The sequence below is a fragment of the Astatotilapia calliptera genome, chromosome 11, assembly GCF_964374335.1.
Source record: "Astatotilapia calliptera chromosome 11, fAstCal68.1, whole genome shotgun sequence".
NCBI classification, from domain to species: Eukaryota; Metazoa; Chordata; class Actinopteri; order Cichliformes; family Cichlidae; genus Astatotilapia; species Astatotilapia calliptera.
Genome location: NC_137432.1, coordinates 38,720,376 through 38,740,780, shown reverse-complemented (window position 1 = coordinate 38,740,780; position 20,405 = coordinate 38,720,376). Strand labels below are relative to the sequence as shown.

The window sequence follows — 20,405 nt, the reverse complement described above, 5'->3', positions numbered from 1 at the left end:
CGAAGCGTGCGGTCGCTGGATTGGGACGCAGCCACAGCATCACCTGTCACCCGACTCCTCTCGTCCTACCACAGCTGCACTCAGGTTGTCCCTTTACCTGCGGTGTGATCTGTGATTCGTTGATGAATGCCGGTGAGCAGCAGGAGCTGTTTGTGTTTCAGTCTAGTAAAAGCTAATAAAATAATCACAGCTGTGAGTGTGGGAACGATCTCCTCGGGATGAGACCCAGAAAGGACCTGAGAGAAAATTAACATGCGTGAATAACTTAAAACATTCAAACCAAACGATGCCGTAATAATGTTTGATGCTCCAGATTTTTACAATCACACGATGGGTGATGTAATCTGTGAGTATTTAGACCACAGCAGGATGCAAACCACAGACTTCTGCAGATGAAGACTGTGTTAGAGGATCAGTGGATCATATTCACAGCTCTGGATACAATTTTTGTATTGAACACTCAGGGTGGGGAACTCCAAGGGCCAGTATCCTGCAGGTTCTAGATCTCACCCTGGGTCAGCACACCTGAATCACATGATTAGTCCATTACCAGGTCTCTGGAGAACTTCACGACACATCAAGGAGGTTGTTTAGCCATTTAAATCAGCTGTGTTGGGTCAAGGACACGTCTAAAACCTGTGTCCCCTGAGTTGCAGGGACCCCCCCAACCCGCAGATGGCGTGCGTGTAAGCATCCGACTCAGACACACGAGCAGTAAATTTCAACCCTGAGGAGAGGCGGGAACATTTCCTGCACCTGGAGATGCAGAGCTGAACGGCAGCGAAGAGCATCAAGTGATTCTGACAGTATGCACTCAGCAGTTCGGTCAAAGCCCAGATCGCTGGGTTAGGGTTGTCGCTGCTCACATGTCATCAACATCTCAATACAACATCGGCAGACTGTCGGCACGCTGCACAGTAAGCTTCAGAGTCAAACGCTGAAAGGTGTCCTGTTATCCGTTAGTTTCAGGAGAGAAAAGCACGGTTTGAACGATCCCTTACTTACTGCTGCCGAAACAATCCCATGTCCTCAGATTTCTACAACAATCGCTGTCATGTCTCCGCTCGTCTTTGTTGATGTTACCAACATAAGTAACTTTGCACAGCCTTGTTATAATGTTGAGCATCAGTTCTGTTTGTTAATGAACTGGTCTCCTCGGGTGCTCCTGTCTGCACTCTGTGTTTCCTCATTCTTAGTGACTCTGGAATTACTTCGGCCCTGAAACATGTCCAGGCTTTAAGGAAGTCCCTGAAACTAACGCCACGCAGCGCTGATGATCAGGTGGAGACTTCCTGTTCCTGAGTTTGAGGCTGCCGTTTCCTGTTTGGTGGCTGTGAGGAGTTGGTGGGTTAGAAAGCGCTCGGAGACGAGTTTGTTGAAAAAAGGTAGAATTTTAATCAAAGTTTTTCAGCACATCTCAGAAGATTCAAACGAGAACAAAACAACAGAAGAAAACTCGAGAAAAGCTTCGACTACGACAGAGTCCAGAGCTCGGCTCTCCCGGAGTCACGCTCTCTTTACTTCCTGTTCCTCAGACAAACAGCTTCTGCTCTGGACTCGACAGCGGGCGACACAACAGTGATGAGTTCACGTGAGAGCTCCACGCAGGAATAAAAAAAACGTATATAAAAGAGAAAGCAGATGTGGGGGGAGGAGCTGCTGGCCGAGGTCGTTCCCTTCCCGTCTTCATGTGATGAGCTGTGAGGAGAGAAAACACAGCTGAGGAACACCTGCAGGGTTCACCTGTGAGACCAGAGCACCCCAAACCCTCGCCGTTCCCATGATGCACCGCCGCGTGGCAGAGGCGGGGTCACCAAATGGCAGGGTCTGTGCTTTGATGGTTAAACGGCTGCAGTACTGTGCAAAGGTCTTGAGCCCACGTGTGTTAGAAGAGCTGTATGATTTCACACGTGTAAATACAGAGTTTGATCCTTCAGCTCAGCGCGAGGACGTGCAGGGTGACGCTACGCCGCTTCAGTAATGCTGAGGTCCTGTTCCTCAGACCTTCATCAGCGTTTCTTCCTGTGAGGCTCAAGACTTTTGCACAGTTCTGTACATGAACGTAAAGAAACAAAGTGAAAAACAACACATGACGGCGGTTTGTGAACTTCCTGTTTGCAGACCGAACGGTGACAGCGAGCGAGGAGGGCGGGATTTTGGTGGCGGCTCAGGTGGCTGCAGAATGAGAAACGCGTCCACACGCAGCAGCCAATCAAATGGTTTCTAACATGTGTGGTTTTGATAAACATGGTGACGCACCGACTCGCTTCCTGTTTTGGTTTTTAAAGAAACAGCAAGATGAAGCTGCTCTGAGAGGACCCTACTGGACATCAGCAAACCTTTTCCTCCTTACCTTTCACAATAAAAGCCCACAACAGACACTTCCTGCTGTCATTAAATACTGTACGTAATGTCTGTGATGTTCAAGTATTTATAGTCATTTGTAAAAGACTCGTTAATTGTGGTTTATCAAGAAAGATTTGGTGCATGGCTTTAATCTACAACTTCCTGTATGTGAGAAGCATTTCACCTCAACAGAAAGCAAACCTGACACGTTTCTATTCACCTGTAAATATTAACCTGACATCGAGGAGGACGGTAACCTGGGAATAAATCAGCTGATCTCCTGTTGGCTGATGAGCGGGGCTGGAGCTTCAGCAGGTAACACACAGGTGAGCAGTCAGGCTGCAGCCCTGCCTGCACCTGCTCATGTTTCACAATCACCATGACGACCGCTCTGAAGTCTCTTTGTGTGCGTGTCGTCATGGGCTCCGTGTCAGTGTGTGCGACTGTAGCTCAGTTTATATTGTTGGACGACAATTACAGAGTAGGTAACGAGTATTCTGTGTAATAGAGTACTTGTTTTGAGGAATGACAAACATGTGACCCACAGCATGCAGCGACTGCTCAGAGATGAAGCCTGTGGCAGACACGCCTCTGACCTGCTGCTGCCCTTTACTGTGGACAGCAAAGCACTGCACTAATGTCCCCACACCATCAGGAAGAACAGCGTGTGTGTGTGTGTGTGTGTACTCACAGATTTGACGGTCTGTTTGATGAAGTCCTTCTTGGTGCTCAGGTCGTGCTCGGGGTACGTGTCAAACACCTGGAACAGAGTGTCACGCCTCACCGTCAGACAAACTGAGCTGTGACACGCACACACATGCACGCGCGCGCACACACACACACACACACACACACACGCGCGCGCACCCCCCTGACCCCCTCAGTCAGCTGGTTTACTTGTGGGGACCAACGTCTCCGTCCCCACAAGTCTGAGACAAAGTCTCACCCAAGTTACAGTTGGGTGAGGGTGAGGGTGAGCATTATGTCAGAGTTAGAGTACCGACACTGTGTGTGTGTGTGTGTGTGGGCAGGCCTTTTCTGGGCCCTCGAGCCACATGTTTGGACAGCTGCTGCAGCCTGAGGGTGACGCCCCCACCTGTCCACACTGCTCAGCATCTGTAACCATGGTAACACAAGAAGCAGGGAGACTGACCCTCTGGCAGATCTGCTTCATGGTCATCTCCTCCAGGTTGGCCTCCTTCAGCAGACTCTGCACCGTCTCCTTCAGCTGCTCGTCGCTCGGCCCCTTCTTCACCATCTTGATCAGCGGCTCGTCGTCGTCCGAGCTGTCCTCCGCTGCACGACAACGAGCCGCAGAAAAACACACGAAGAAGAAGAACAGGAGATTTACAGCCAGGTCTCTGACATCATCGTCCTCACTGTGGAGGTCGCTCCGAAACACGCAGTGGCCAATTCATTAGGAACTAAACTGACTCATATTCTGACCAATCAGGATGTTTTGGACGAGCCTGGGTAAACATCAGAACAGGAAGTCTTCGTCACACCTTCAGCTGCCTCGTTTCTGAGGGCTCTTATTTTGGTAACAAGGTTAACGGTTGTCACCTAAAGTCTCAGTGAGCACTTCGCTGTGAAACATAAATTTATGGTTTTTACCTGCAAACTGGGCGTTAAACTTTGAGCTACCTGGGTCGGACCCACACCTGGGATCAACATGAGCGCGACGCCGCAGACCTCTGATCACAGGTCACACTGATCGATGAGACGAGCTCACCTGTGTTGTTCCTGCGGTGGCTGCTGCTGTCCGCCTTCTTCGTCTTGGCCGCAGGTTTGGCTGCAGCGGCTTTCTTCTTCCTGGGCTGGAAAAGAAATCATCATGTAACGTGGGCTGTATTCAGTGGTTAGAGGCAGCCGACACACTCAGCAGGACAGTCAAAAGCTTGCGACCATAGTGGCAGTGGGAATTCCACAGTGTTTGTCCTTTAATAAACGCCAACCTTACAAGCCCGACTGAACGGCTGCTGTCTCATCATACATGAAGCGAGCAGAGTTCATACAACCTGTAACGTTACGTTGAGTTAATGAGGTAAACACATGAGGTGTGCGAGCACGCTTCTCCCACACTCTACAGAGGGCACCCGTGACATCACTAAACATCAAATTAGGCTGTCTTAAGGAGACACCGCACTATTATGGCTGTTACAGCCGCCATCATCGACTCTGCAGAGCGAGAGGATGGTCACAGAGAGCTGCTGGAGGAGGATGTGGTCCAGGCGGTGGTTTCCGGGAACATCAGCCTGCATCTGGATGAAGACGTGTTTGTAACGTGAGGAAGCTTCAGCTGCGTCAATGAATGAATTTGATTGACAATAAATTGTGAATCAAACTTGCATTACAGTGTTGGACTAAGGTGCTCGTAAATCTGGGAGTAATATGGGTCCTAAACTCAGTCCTTTAAGGTCCCGAAGTCAAACAAACATCACTGAGAGTTAAAAACGGTCTAAATTCTTTCACCTTTAATAAAATGATCAGTGTTGCTGCTTTACCAGGTGTAACTATGAAGTTTAACATCCAGGCATCCATGAAAACAGGATTCATTACATTTAACTGAGTTAGAAGTTAGCAGGAAGTTAGCTCGCTAGTTTTGCTAGTTACCTAAACATGATATAGCATGTTCTGACAGAGATTTCTGAAAAATTCAAACGTACAGCTCTGCTGTCACTTCCAACATAAATGAAGACAGAAAGCTAAACAGCAGTGACGTTTGTAGGGTTACTGAAGTTGGGCTAGCTGCTATATAATGATATACGAATGCTAGCGACACAGCTATGTTAGCATAACATAAACACTGAAGCTGGAGGATGAACGCTAACTTTTTCCCACTCGATAAAAGTTAACGTGAAGGTTCCTGATGGTTAGAGACAAATGCAATCGCATAGCAGGATGCTGTAAACGGACCAAACTCATCAGGAGAACAACTGAGATAATCCATCCACAATACGAGGTTAGTCATTAATATACTGCAACAACATGGGAATAGAGCAGCTGCCAGAGAATTCAACATTAATGAATCAATGTTACAGAAATGGTAAATGGCATGTATTTGTATAGTGCTTTCACTAGTCCCGCCTAGAGACCCCAAAGCGCTTTACACACCCAGTCATCCCAACACACAGTCACACACGGGTGGAGGCAGCTACAGTTGTAGCCAGAACCCGGGGCAGACTGACAGAAGTGAGGCTGCCATATCGCGCCATCGGCCCTTCTGACCACCACCAGTAGGCAACGGGTGAAGAGTCTTGCCCAAGTCAAAGGAGCTTGGAAAGAAAAGCGTCTGGACTTCTTTACGTTGCTTGAAGACGTTTCACCTCTCATCCGAGAAGCTTCTTCAGTTCTAAGGTCAAATGGTGGAGAGTCCCAGATATAAACCTAGTGGGAGTTTCCCCCCACAGAGGGACAAAAGGACCCCCTGATGATCCTCTAATCGCCTGAGCCAAGGTGTGAAACTGGGTGTGGGTCCCAATCAGCCAGAGTTTCGGGTGAGCTCATTGTGAAACCTGGCCCCACCTTATCATGTGAATTCCTGAGGTCAGATGGCCCAGGATGTGAGTGGGCGTTAAGGCGTCTGGGAAGGATCTCAAAACTGGATTATAGATGGCAGAGAGTTGGTGTCGTAAACCCCGCCTCTGTTCAAAGATGGTCGCTCACAGTGGACATAGATGCTTCTTTCACTCCTCTTTCAAACCATCTGTCCTCTCTGTCCAAAATGTGAACATTGGCATCCTCGAAAGAGTGACCTTTGACCTTTAGATGCAGATGGACTGCTGAGTCTTGTCCTGTGGAGGTGGCTCTTCTATGTTGTGCCATGCGCTTGTGAAGTGGCTGTTTGGTCTCTCTGATGTAGAGGTCTGAGCATTCCTCGCTGCACTGTACAGCATACACCACATTGTTAAGTTTGTGTTTTGCCGTTTTGTCTTTCAGGTGAACCAGTTTCTGTCTGAGCGTGTTGCTGGGTCTGAAATACACTGGGATGTTGTGCTTGGAGAAAACTCTCCTGAGTTTCTCTGATACACCGGCTACATAGGGGATGACAATGTTGTTGCATCTAGGGATGGGTATTGATAAGATTTTCACGATTCGATTCCATTTTCGATTCTCTTATCGATTCTTTTTTAAAAAGAACACTAAGGTCGATTAGCTCAGAACTTTGTTTTATATCTTCTCTTTGAACAAGGTAGAAATGTAGGAGTAACATGGCCTTACAAACCCAGCAGTGAGATCTTAAGAGATCCAGCCTGCGGCTCTTCAATGGGGTGTCACAGGGTCCCCGGGAAAAAACATTGTAAATGTAAAATAATAAAATAAATATTCTTCTGTAGCAATAACAAAGTATAACATAAATTATTCTGCAGCAATTACACAAGAATATCCAGTAATGTCCCTGCCTACGATTAAACACATTCACTTACTGAAAATCATCTGCTGTGGCAAACGGGTGCAAACCTTTGACCACAAACTGAGTCACTGCTCGGTGACGTTCATCTATCCTGCCTGAAAGGAGACGCTACCGGCAGACTGCAGCGAGAGCTGCCAGCATCTGAGCCAGACTCTGTCTCATCATGGTCACTAAATGCACAGTAATGGCAGGTTTGTAATAAGGCAGATCGCGCTAACATAATATGTTAGTTGATTATTTACCTGCCGCATTAACGGGAGAGGAGCAAACGTTACCGCTGCCCGTAAATGAAATCTCTACTTTGCAAGTATTGCAAGTTGCCCTGTTGTCATCCGTTCTCGTAAAGTGTAACCAAACTTTTGAGCATTTGAGCCGCCGTGTTTCCTGCCAGGTAAATGATGCTCCGCAACGTGGTGACATCATTCGGGGCGACTGGAATTGATAAGAGAATCGTTTGCAAAAATGGCAAACAATTCCAAGGAACTGAAACAGTGGGAAACGGTTCTCAACAAGAACCGGTTTTCGATACCCATCCCTAGTTGCGTGGACATAGATGAAAGAAGCATCTATGTCCACTGTGAGCGACCATCTTTGAACAGAGGCGGGGTTTACGACACCAACTCTCTGCCATCTATAATCCAGTTTTGAGATCCTTCCCAGACGCCTTAACGCCCACTCACATCCTGGACCATCTGACCTCAGGAATTCACATGATAAGGTGGGGCCAGGTTTCACAATGAACACACCCGAAACTCTGGCTGATTGGGACCCACACCCAGTTACACACCTTGGCTCAGACGATTAGAGGATCATCAGGGGGTCCTTTTGTCCCTCTGTGGGGGGAAACTCCCACTAGGTTTATATCTGGGACTCTCCACCATTTGACCTTAGAACTGAAGAAGCTTCTCGGATGAGAGGTGAAACGTCTTCAAGCTACTCAAAGAAGTCCAGACGCTTTTCTTTCCAAGCTCCTTAGGCCTTCATCAATTGGCTTTGTTCAATGGTCATAACAATTCGCATATTAATGATCAAGGAACTGAGCTCCCACGCCATTGTTCATTCAGTGGTGCTGGTTTCAGTCATTGTGCAAATGTCCTGTTTATATGGTTGGGGAAACCTGCAGTCAGCTGAGACTGAAGAAGTCACCTGGATGAGTGACAAAACATTTCTCCCACTGAAAACGTCCAGATGAACAGAATCAACCTTTTGGGATTTCCTTACCTGGATGATTGAGCATGCATCAAGACACTGCACAGATTCATTTTCTAACATGCCTTTATTTGATTATTCATTCCCCAAATGCCATATATTTACTCGAGGACTTAAACTGAGCAGCACCTGTCATTATAAACAGGTGAAGCTTGGCTGATGCCGTGATGTCAGTGGAGATGGGAAAATTCTCACAGTGATCATGGATTTGGATACCTCTGTGGTAACCAAGATGCTGTGATGGACCTGGAGGAAACATTTGACACCCTGCAACAGAACTGGTCTGTGACAAACCTGCAACGTTCAGCTGCTCACACCGGAGCAGACACCTGTCCCACAGGCTGATGCGAGTTTGAACATTTGCCCAAAATGCTTGTAACAGGGCAGCCCCTAGCGGCTGGAAAGACAGTGAGACAGACCAAGGCAAGTGTAGTGGAACAAAGTATTTATTTGCTATATGGCGCTCCTTACCACAATTAATTTGTCGAGCTTCTTCACAGCACAAAAATCCATCCTCTAATGACAACTGGCAGCCTTAAATATGTTCAGCTGTCACAGACTAAACCATTATTCCACTCTCAGGTAAATTCTTAAATCCCAACCTTCCACCACAGTATACAATATATCAATAAGAATAAATAAATACATAAATACATTTTCACATTTACATATTAATAAATACTTCACACTTTAATGTTACAATAAATGATCACAGACAGAAGCAGAGCAAATCAGGATGAAAGTCTCAGCCACGCTCTCCAGTGCCAAAGTCCCTCCATCCAACCTCACAATACAAGAAAAGAAGGCCGTCGCTTCCCTGAGCAAAGACCACAACATCACTGTTTTACCAGCTGATAAGGGAAGATGCACCGTGGTCCTAAACACTACAGATTACCATACAAAGATCACTACTCTCCTCAGTGACAACAATACCTACGAAGCCTTAAAGCGAGACCCCACAAGCAGCTAAAAAAAGAAAGTTATAGCTTGCCTTCAAGACTTTGAAAAGGACAAAATTATTGACCGTCTTACATATCACCGCCTTTACCCAGGGGATGCCATACCCTGCATCTATGGACTTCCTAAAATCCACAAGGAAGCTGTCCCACTCAGACCCATAGTCAGTAGCATAAACTCAGCCACTTATAACATTGCTAAACACCTTGCTACCATCCTTGCGCCTCTCGTGGGGAACACCCCACCCCACATCAAGAACTCCACCGACTTCACCGACAAGGTCCAGAAACTTCCCCTGGATCCAGATGAAACCATGGTGTCCTTTGATGTAGTCTCTCTCTTCACCTGCATACCCACCACGGAGGCCGTGGAGACTGTCAGAAAACAACTACAAGAAGACAGCTCCTTGGAGGACAGGACCAACTTCAACCCCGATCAGATCTGCACACTGTTAGACCTCTGCCTCACCACTACATACTTCAAATACAACGAAGGCTTTTACAGACAAAAACATGGCTGTGCCATGGGCTCCCCCGTGTCTCTTATTGTAGCCAACCTTTACATGGAGGAAGTGGAAAGGAAGGCTCTTGGCTCTTTCAAAGGAAGAGTACCCAGCCACTGGTACAGATATGTGGACGACACCTGGGTCAAAATCAAGACACAAGAAGTGGAATCCTTCACTGCGCACATTAACGCTGTGGATAAAAACATCAAGTTCACCAGGGAAGACACAAAGGACGACTGTTTGCCTTTCCTGGACTGCGCTGTGCACATTGAAGAGAACGGCAACCTCAACATCGAAGTTTACCGGAAGCCCACACACACGGACCAGTACCTCCTCTTTGACTCCCATCACCCTCTGGAACACAAACTTGGAGTAATCAGGACCCTACACCACCGGGCAGAACATGTTCCCTCTAAGCCTGAAGGAAAAAAGAAGGAACACACACATGTAAAGGAAGCACTCAAAACCTGCAGCTATCCTAAATGGGCGTTCTTAAAGTCAGCAAAGAGGCACAGAAAAGAAGACCAGACACCAGCGAGGGAGGATAAGAAGGACAGACGCAACAACATTGTCATCCCCTATGTAGCCGGTGTATCAGAGAAACTCAGGAGAGTTTTCTCCAAGCATGACATCCCGGTGTATTTCAGACCCAGCAACACACTCAGAGAGAAACTGGTTCACCTGAAAGACAAAACGCCAAAACACAAACTTAACAATGTGGTGTTTGCTGTACAGTGCAGCGAGGAATGCTCAGACCTCTACATTGGAGAGACCAAACAGCCACTTCACAAGCGCATGGCACAACATAGAAGAGCCACCTCCACAGGACAAGACTCAGCAGTCCATCTGCATCTAAAGGTCAAAGGTCACTCTTTCGAGAATGCCAATGTTCACATTTTGGACAGAGAGGACAGATGGTTTGAAAGAGGAGTGAAAGAAGCATCTATGTCCACTGTGAGCGACCATCTTTGAACAGAGGCGGGGTTTACGACACCAACTCTCTGCCATCTATAATCCAGTTTTGAGATCCTTCCCAGACGCCTTAACGCCCACTCACATCCTGGGCCATCTGACCTCAGGAAATCACATGATAAGGTGGGGCCAGGTTTCACAATGAACACACCCGAAACTCTGGCTGATTGTGACCCACACCCAGTTTCACACCTTGGCTCAGGCGATTAGAGGATCATCAGGGGTCCTTTTGTCCCTCTGTGGGGGGAAACTCCCACTAGGTTTATATCTGGGACTCTCCACCATTTGACCTTAGAACTGAAGAAGCTTCTCGGATGAGAGGTGAAACGTCTTCAAGCAACTTAAAGAAGTCCAGACGCTTTTCTTTGCAAGCTCCTTAGACTACGATGACTGAGAACCTTCACAGACAGTCAATGGTCAATGGTAACTTTATTGTCCCTGATGGGAAATTGATTCGCAGTATGTCAAAACAAACAAACATACAACCAACACATCACGTACACTCATTAAAAAAAATTCTATAATATAAGCCTGATAAAACAACCTAGATTTTCCATCGAAAAAAGTGCAATGTGCAATGGCAACAACACTTACAATTTAGTGTTGTTAATTAAGATAATAGCACTAGGTACAAACGACAATTTGTGTCGCTTTGTCTTCACTGCAGTCATTTTATAACGACGACCTGATGGAAGCAGTTGAAAATCGTTAAAGAGAGGATGATCTGAGCACAACAGGACAGAAGTTGCCTTCCTCAGCACCTGCCTGTTATAAAAGTCCACAAGCTGGACCTGAGACCTCCCTGAAATCTTGCCCGCCACTTTAACCAGATTGTTAAGTTTGGTCTTATTATTCAGGGACATATTACCGTACCAAGCAATGATACAGAAAGTTAAAACAGATTCAATAAAACTTTTATAAAAGAGAGTCATCATTTAAGATGAAACATTAAAACCTCTCAACCTCCTTAAAAAGTCTTTGTTGGGCCTTTTTCACTGTAGCAGCAAGATGTGACTCAAAGGACAGAGTCTTATCAAGAACAACCCCCAAGTACTTGTAACTATCCACCATTTCAATGGCTGCACCATTTACCACTGTAAGCGCAGGATGAGGGGATGACTTCCTGAAATCTATAACCATGTCCTTGGTTTTCAAGGTGTTAATCATTAAGAAGGACTGATCACACCATGAAACAAACTCCTCCACAACAGGCCCATGGGAATCCTCTTCACCATGAAGGAGGCTTTCAATTAGAGCTGGGCGATAGAACAATAACGATATCTATCGCGATATAACTTTTACTCGATAGAGAAATTAAGCTATCGCGATAGACCTCGCCGCTCTTGTCCTCAAAAAAAAAAAAGGTCAGCCAATCCAAACTAAGTAGCGCAGAGCCGAACCAATCACAGCCGCAGCGTCACGTTGCGTGACCTGTTACGTGCAGCACAAGTGCCAAGCCGCACGTGTGTTTGTTTGGGAAGCAGCCAGCGGGTAATGGAGGAAATGAGTGTGCCGACTAGAAAAATCAACCGAGCGTGACCGAAGAGAAAACAGATGATGGTTCCAACGCCGGAGAGATTGTCGAACGGAAGAGCCATAGAAGTTCCGTAGTGTGAAGGTATTTCGGCTATTTCAAGTCTGACAAAAAACAGAGTAGCGTGCACTGTAAATGTGCCGAAAGCAAGTCTGGAAATACAATAAACTGGTGCATGCGTCACACTGCGCCACGTTATTGTTTCGGTGAAATGAATTTCTACAATACTGTTAATTCTACTCTCTGCAGTGTTTAAATGCTTACATATACACACAGTTACTGTCCGTCCACACATACGACTCGGTTCTACTTCTATGCCCCAGCTTTGTTTACTTTTTCCCACCGAGGCTTCTAGACTTCTGATTGGCCAACATTTCTGCACGGTTAGGAATCTAGCGCCACCTGCTGCTTTGGCATGTTCATAGCAGCGTTTTCCTTCATTTCTGCCTTTATGTGTGGACGGGATTATTTTTTAAAACGAAAACGGAAAATCTCCGTTTTCAAAAATACCCGTGTACGTGTGGACGTAGCCTCAGTCTCTGACTGGAAGCGCTAATTCGTCATTCGGCTTTTGTCAGACTAAAGTAACTGTTAAAACTGTTTGAAAAGCTAAGCTATACAACAAGGAGAGATTGAGAATTTCCTTTTAGTTCTCAGTTTATTTGATATTGACAAAAGTTAGTCAGTTTTGTCTGTTCTTCTGTAAAACAAACTAAGATTTATTTTTAGAATTAATATTTTGTTTCTAAGTGGAATTGACAATTTAGTCTGTTTCGTTTGTCCTATTTTGAAACTTAAACGCTTTAGCGGCTGCCTTTTGTGTAGTTTGCAATATTTGCCTTTATTTATCTGAAAAAGTCTCATGTTCCTTAAGTACATCTACCCTGTTGAACTTATTATGGGAAATAAATATTTAAATAAAAACAAGCTGCTGATTATTTCACATTTTACTTGTGAGCAACAGCACATTTAAATCTTACAAATATAGTTATTTGGCTGATATCGTGATAGATATCGTTATCGCCTGAAATGAAAAAAACATATCGTGATATGAAAAAATCTCATATCGCCCAGCTCTACTTTCAATGACTGTGTCATCTGCATATTTGATGAAATGCCTGTTGGCCTGTGTACTGCGACAGTCAGTGTACAAAATATACAAAAGAGGAGAGAGACAGCAACCTTGTGGTGAGCCAGTGGAAGAGTTCAGCTGTTTGGAAAAACAGCCGTTTATTCTCACACACTGTGATCTATCAGTTAAGAAGTCTAAGATCCAACCAACGAGATTAAAATTGCCCAAGGACACAACGACCGAGACTGTCCGAGCCGGGGCTCAAACCGGCCACCTTCTGATTACAAGACAAACTCCCGACTCTTGAGCCACGATCCTCCAGAAGTGGAGGAAGCAAGAAGAAAAAAAAAAAGAAGGGGCAGGGATAGCTCAGTAGGTAGAGTGGTGGCCCCATGATCGGAAGGTCGGGGGTTCGACTCCACTGAATGGCTACCCTGAGGTACCCCTGAGCAAGGTACCGTCCCTACACACTGCTCCCCGGGCGCTGCACTGGTGGCTGCCCACTGCTTCACTGGGTGAATGGGTTAAATGCAGAGGAACTATTTCCCTATGGGGACTAACACGCACACTTTAAAAAAAAAGAATGAGTTGAATAAAGTTTGATTTATCTGACTGCTTTGTTTCCCTTGATGTGTCTTATAATCCCGTGCACCTTATGGTCCGAAAAATACATATTTGACTTTTTTATTTGGCTCACTGCAGTTTAATGTTGCAAAGCTCCTCTTTTTAACTTCAGTGGATATTATACATGGTTATGCTCAGGATATGTCAGCCCATTTCTACTGGAAATGCCTTTTGGTTAAACTTTCAGCAAAGAATTTGCATTTGCACTGTTAAATGTTTATATAGCTTTAATGTACATAAAACAGCTGCTTGTTTAAGTGAAAATAAATGGATGGGGTTTTGCACTAGTAAAGTTGTGGAGTTGTATTTTGTCTCGCATCAATTACATCGTCAGTTATATCGTTATCGCAAATTTTCAAATTTATATCATGATACATATTTTTGGCCATATCGCCCTGCTCGCGTGTTTACCTTCTCATCTGCATCGCTGTCCGACTCCGACTCATCTGAAACTTCCTTCTTTGATCGCTTTTTGGGAAGACCCGTCTTCTTCGCTGGTGTCCGTGCTCGCTTACTCCCTCTGCTGGACTTGGACTGGAACACACACACACACACACACACACAGGTCAGACCGTTTCCTGTCAGCTGATCATCTTCTGCTCCACCTGCTTCACTCTGTGCTCACCACCACCTCCTCCGCAGACTCCTCAGACTTGTCAGACTGCTCCTCCTCCTCTTTCTCTGACGGTTTTTCCTCAGCGTCTGATCCTTCCGCCTCCGCCGAAGCTCCCGCCTTCTCGTCTTCCTCATCGTCGTCTTCGTCGCTGCTCGAGTCCATGACGATGGCTTTGGACTTGCTTCCTGTTTTGGACTTCTTGGGGCTGGACGACGAGCTGGCGGTTTTGGTTTTGTTCTTCTTCTTCACCATCGGGTCGTCGCCCGACAGCTTCTTCTTCGATTTCCTCTTCTTCTTCACTAGCAGCCGCTGCCGAAGGTCAGAGGACACGTTTAATAAAAACTGAAAAGCTCAGGTCCAGGAGAGTCTCGGCGCCACAGGTAGCTCAGCTCACCTTGCCACTGTTCTTCGGTGCAGTGAGGAAGGTCAGGATTCGGTCCACCAGGTCCGAGTGGGTTCCTTTCTTCTCCAGATCCAGCACGCTGCAGACCACCTTCAGCTTGCTGTTTGTGAAGTTTGAGTTCCTGCACGGAGAGAGTCAGCGGTTAGCCAGAGAACGAGCTTCATCGTGGACAGATGAAGGTTTCACGAACACGGCAAAAGGTTTTTAATCGATCTCGCTGCCCGCCGCGTTAAAGTCCGACGCTCAGAGGTCACCGCTCCATGCGACGGCTCCCCGGCTCTGAGCGCGCTCAGACACGCAGCTGAAGACGTCCGAGTGGGTGTTTGCTGAGGATGGTGTGACGCAGAGCAGGAGTCTGCTCTGTGGACTCCTCTGTAGTCATCACTGGGGGGTACAGTGGTAGTACTGCAGTAATACATCACATATTCATGTTTGATATGACGTGGTAATAAAAACGCCCTGTCAGACTGGCGACCTGTCCAGGTGTACTCTGCCTCTCACCCAATGGTTACTGGGGATAGGCTCCGCCCCCCCCCAGAGGATGGATGGAGCTTTGTGGACACATGGATCAGGTGATAAGTCACAGGTCACGTGTCTGAGACTCCGTGTTTGATTTGGTAGTTTTAAACTCATAAATCACGTCTCCAGCTGGAATCGAACCAGCAACCCTTTGTTTGAATGAAGGTCAGCAGGTCGTTTAAACGGCATTATCCGTGGGGCGTCCCGCCCAAGCACACGAATCCCCACCTCCCGTAAACGCACCGAGCGCTGCGTGACCTCTGACCTTCTGTCTGTAGGTTACCGTCATGGAAATACTGAGCGCACACTTACTTGAGAAGCTTTTCCCGTTTTTTGGCAAACTGCTCGCTGTCGGCATCAAAGGCGAAGCCGTTGAACAGCCGCAGGTTCTTCTTTATCAACGCCATCTGAAAAAGAAGGAACAGCGCTCAGAGTCAGCCCGATCACCTGACACGGTCAGCACACAGGTCAGAGCGCCGTGGGGCCACGTCCCCTCAGGGCGCGCACGCTGCTCGGCAGCAGACCGGACGTTTCACCGATGCAGAGATCGTCGTTACGGTTTTGTTCACGTCTCCTTTGTCCTGCGTTTAGAGGATCTGACCCACACGGACATTCCCGCTCAGACATCTTTATTTGTTTCAGAACTAAAAAGTTTCTCTCACAGTCGGCAGTTTCAGTTTGGACCACACTGACTGAAACACAGCGCGAACGTGTTTGCTGCCAACTCGTGGGCAGAGGTCCTCTCAGATACAGCAGCAGGTGGCAGGAAGTAGAACCCCCTCAGCGGGATTTACTCTGAGTAATCTGGCTTTTAAAACCGATTTCTGTTTTGTGTGTTTAAACGTTCCCACCTTCCCAGGTCTGTCGAACAGGATGGCGTGCAGAGGTTTCAGGTCAGCCGGCTTCATCTTGGTGATTTGGTAGCTGGTGCGAGGAATGTCTCCCAATTTATCGCCGCTGCCTGAAAACGACAGAGACGAACAGCAGCAGTGTTCAGACACGTACACGTCACGCTGAGACCAGTGGAGGCCACGGCCCGTCGTCGCTCACCGTCTCCGATCTTGAGCTTCTCTCTTTGTTTCGGCACCTGGAAGTCGAGCCTCTCCACAGTCTTCTTTGCCCGTTTCCCTTCGATGATTTCTCCCACAACTGCGACCAAAACAAACTCAAACATAAATCACTGGTCTGAGCCAGCCCACAGGCCCGACCCCCTCACGCCGTCTGATCCCCGTTACCTGAGATTTTGGAGCCTCTTTTATTGGGACTCGTCTGGTCCTCCTGTGACAGTTCCTGCTGGTCCTCCACCTCCTCCTCAGACACCGCGGAGCTGTCCATTGCCTCCTCCGCTGCGTCACTCATGTCTGACCTGTTGCCGACACTCCACGAATCCTAGGGGCAAGAAACAAACACACACCAGCGGGCATGTGGTCAGGATTCTTCCTCCCGGACTAATCAGAAGCAGTACACTGCCATCACACACATGAGGCTGTGAGAGGTGTGTACTGCCATGTGTGTAACTGAAGACATGCCCAAGTTTTCTTTGAGCAGTCAGAGCATCTGCATCAAAATCAAACCCAGAGAGAAGAAACTAACACACAGTGAGTGGAGACATGAGCCGAAAGGTCCGCTGACTCCATCACGTTGGCACTTGCAATCTGTCACTCCTGTTTTACCTGGCAGGTGCGTCTCTTTGTAAAATCTGCTGAATTCTGAACCGAGTCTGGCAGCGCGGGTGCTAGCCATCAATGCCTGGAGCCCAGTTTAACTTTACTGTGAATGTTCGCTGAATGAAACGCGGGCAGGTGTGTGCGCAGGCGCTCGTGTGGAACACTCAGGTTTGACTCTGGGGGGTTTTTGCGGGCTTTTGTTTGTTTCTTCGCTCTTTGCGGATTCTTGGCGCGCAGTTAGCTAACAGGCTGAGCGCTACCCGGCAGCTTCCTCCCTCCTCGCCGCCGAGCCCGCTGACCTGGCGGTCACCTGTGCGCAGACGGTCCGCAAGTGAATGGAAAACGTGAACCTGCCGTTACCGTTTATCGGCGGACGGCTGCAGCTAGCACCGCGTGCTAACGCCGCCGTTAGTCGCTCAACAGTCACCGAGCCATAACCCGCCGATAAACCGGCCCGGAGCAGCCGCACACGAGCCTCCGGAATCCCGCGGAGAAACAGTGGATCAACAGCTGAGAAACACTCACCTGCTCCCGAAACTGCGCGCGAGCCGCCGATCACCTGTCAGCTCTGTTTTTGATTTTGTAATGGCGGTTTCTCTACGGGGCGGGGACTCATGCGCAGGCGACCACCGATTGGATCTTTCTCCGATGACGTAAAACCCGTTGCGTCCTTAAAGGGAAGCGAACCCGGGTGACGTCGCGTTGCTGCCCCCTGTGTTCACACTGCAGTACTACAGGCAGGAAAAAAAGGATTAAGACAACGATCAACTAAAACTGCAATAAAAAGGAGAAAAACATTTCAATCGAAGAAATGAAATAAAAAGAACAAAGCAAGACTCCTTATTTATAAAAACTACAAGTGCTGAACACCTCAAAGACTAAATCAACAAAAACAAATATACTGCTGTTAATGTTCGTCCTGCTGGTAATGAAATGATGGATTACTGCCTCAAAGGAGACAAAGATGTCACCTCATGAGAGAGAAACTGCGTTTATCTCACATTTATTATATTTAATAAGGATAAAAGTTTGTCTCGGGTCGTTTATTACTGTCGCTGTCTGACTTTTACCCCCAGCATCAAAAATGAATTACAAAAGTGACAGAAACATTCAAACGTCTTCATGAAAGTAACTCATGCAGACCAAACGAAACCAGGAGGACAAAGTCTGGCTTAACCGAACCAAAAGGAATTCGCTTTAATGAAAATGCAACGCCGATCGGAATAATGGAGGATAGTTTCAGCTGGTAGCTCCACATCTGTCACAGCTGCCCCGCTTCCCTGTACTGTTCGATCCCCGGCAGGTTGGAGGGTCGAACCGTTGACTGCAGGACGCCGTGAATCACATCACATGATGTGAACCATCGCAGCAGCTTTGACACTGCCGACGTCACACAGTCTGATCATTTTAAGCAATAAAAATTAATCAAATTGGATTAATTTAATACGATTTAAACACACGAACGACAGAGCACAGGTGAGCACTATCACAGCAGGTGAGGACAGATTGGGCGGGGCCACCTTACAGAGGAGGGAAAGACTTGACAGGCTATAAGAGTAAAAAGAACCAGAACCCAAAAGAGGAACCAGAACCTAAAAACAGAGATCAGGACCCCAAAACAGGAACCTCTCAGGCCGACACAAAGCTGCTGTAAACGAGTCCAAGAATGAATCTGAATCATTTAAAAACAACAACACGTCTGAAAATAAAAAGTGCCTTTAATCATTTCCCCTCCCTCCTTTTCCTCACAGCAGCACAAATTACGAACTGGAACTTTTTATGGCCCAGAAAGACGAGGGCTCTGCAGCGCCACCGTCTGTCAGTCCTGACAGGAAATGTATGCGAAGAGTTTCAAATTAAAACCGTGACTGTGAGCACGCTCAGTCTGCAGCTTCATGACATGAAACCATCAGCACACAGCAAACCCAGCATGCCCAAGTTAACACTGACAGATTTGATTTCAACATTAAAGCGTCTATATGGGTCCACACCATGAGCGTTAATTTAACTCTTTTTGGAGAGTTTTTAACTCTGATTTAGTGTTAAATCCCAAATCTGTCTGGAGTTGATCATTTAACACTTGTTAATGCTAACTAGGTGTTAAGAGTTTATATATTAACTCTCACAGAGTGTTTTATTTTAACTACATCGGAGTTATCTTCCAATTCATTGTAAAACTTCTGAAATTTTACAAATTCCTTTGGAAACAAACGTTTATTAAAAAGAGGCCATGTTTTTCTGAATAACCTTTGTTTTGAACTGTGCACCAGTGTACATGCTCTGACTTTCATTAGAATATTGTTTATCAAAGGGACATATGTGAGCTGGCAGTGCAAACAGCACGCTCATTACTCTTTTCTTCAGTACAATATGAACGTCCTCCCTTCATCACTTTGTGGAGCTCCAACTCCCCCCATATCCCACCTTCCCAAGCATATCCTGTGTGCAGAGTCAATAAAAGTTAATTGTGTACTAATTAATTGCAGCACAGTACAAAAAAAAAAAAAGAATAATTTCTGAGTAACACGTGGTTTGTATTTTCCCAAAAGACAGTTCCAGATACGAATCCATTGCCCATATTTAAAGCCAATATCAGAACAGGTTTGTTAACATGGTGCTCTCTCAAACAACCGAAGAACACAGACAACAGTTAATGCTGAACTACATATAAAACAGTCTGTTTCATTTTGACCTAAACCGTGTGCACAAAACTCTGCAGGGATGTCGACCCACAGTCAGCGCTTCTGCTGTTTGCTACGTCGGTTTGGTGGTTTTCAGGCTTCACGTAGCATCATTATGTCAACAATCTAAACATTGTTTTAGGTGTAATTGAGCCAAAACCTGACTGAATATTCATATACAAGCTGTTTTCCAAGGCTATAGTGTTTGGCTGCAAACAACAGATTTCACCGAGCAGCGAGGCTAATGCCTTTCACGCCGCTTTGTCTCAACTCAAAAAAAGTCACAAAAGTAAAAGAAAGTAATAATAATTAAAACAATCTCAGAAAAAAATGACTTACCAAGCATGGCAGACAACTCAGAAATCTGTAGAGCAAAATGTTCTGAAACGGCTTCACTTTCGTGCTGGGGCCGGAGTCTGTGCATTTACTATTAGTGTCATAGCCCCTTTAGGAGTTCAGAGTTCAGAGGTCAAGAGTTCACGCTTCCATTGTAACGCCTCCAGATTTGATATAGAAACACTCGATTTTAACAGTATTATTTTACACCTCAGACTTACGTCTAAAGACTGTAACTGTCAAATTAAAGTACGAACACCAACATATTTAACACTTTTGAATTTGCTATGCAGGTCATTTCCAGGCCGGACACATGGTGGCGCTGTGGCAGCAGCGTCTGTGAGGCTCACAAAAGTGGAGCACATTTTTATTCTCGGGCTCAGTCGCACTGTTGCCTAGCAACAGCAGCAGCATCTCAGAGAGAGGGGCGTCCTGTATGGAGGGTGATTAATGCCGCGTATGGCTGCACACCAGCTCGCTCTCGTTATTATCAAGTTTCACACTTTGGATGTTTGTCTTCATCTCTGTGGACGGGAACAGGGTGGTTGCT

At 46.6% G+C, this 20,405-nt stretch overlaps 1 protein-coding gene across 3 annotated transcripts; it reads right to left on the bottom strand.

The window, feature by feature from the left end:
- Positions 1–1,371: 1,371 nt before the first annotated feature.
- dek (DEK proto-oncogene) lies at positions 1,372–19,978 on the bottom strand. 3 transcript variants are annotated; one of them, XM_026185394.2, is made up of 13 exons: positions 19,859–19,978; positions 17,364–17,569; positions 16,407–16,560; positions 16,222–16,320; positions 16,023–16,132; positions 15,484–15,578; positions 14,644–14,773; positions 14,259–14,558; positions 14,045–14,167; positions 4,079–4,163; positions 3,500–3,642; positions 3,038–3,106; positions 1,372–1,698 (listed from the first exon to the last, which is right to left on the bottom strand). In XM_026185394.2, the coding sequence occupies exons 3-13, from the start codon at positions 16,528–16,530 to the stop codon at positions 1,687–1,689; spliced, it is 1,290 nt and encodes a 429-aa protein (XP_026041179.1). In that variant the 5' UTR covers positions 16,531–16,560; positions 17,364–17,569; positions 19,859–19,978; the 3' UTR covers positions 1,372–1,686. The 3 variants fall into 3 exon arrangements, with proteins under 3 accessions (XP_026041179.1, XP_026041180.1, XP_080164758.1); XM_026185395.2 differs by having other exon boundaries at positions 14,265–14,558; XM_080308632.1 differs by lacking the exon at positions 17,364–17,569 and having other exon boundaries at positions 19,859–19,963.
- Positions 19,979–20,405: the final 427 nt, after the last annotated feature.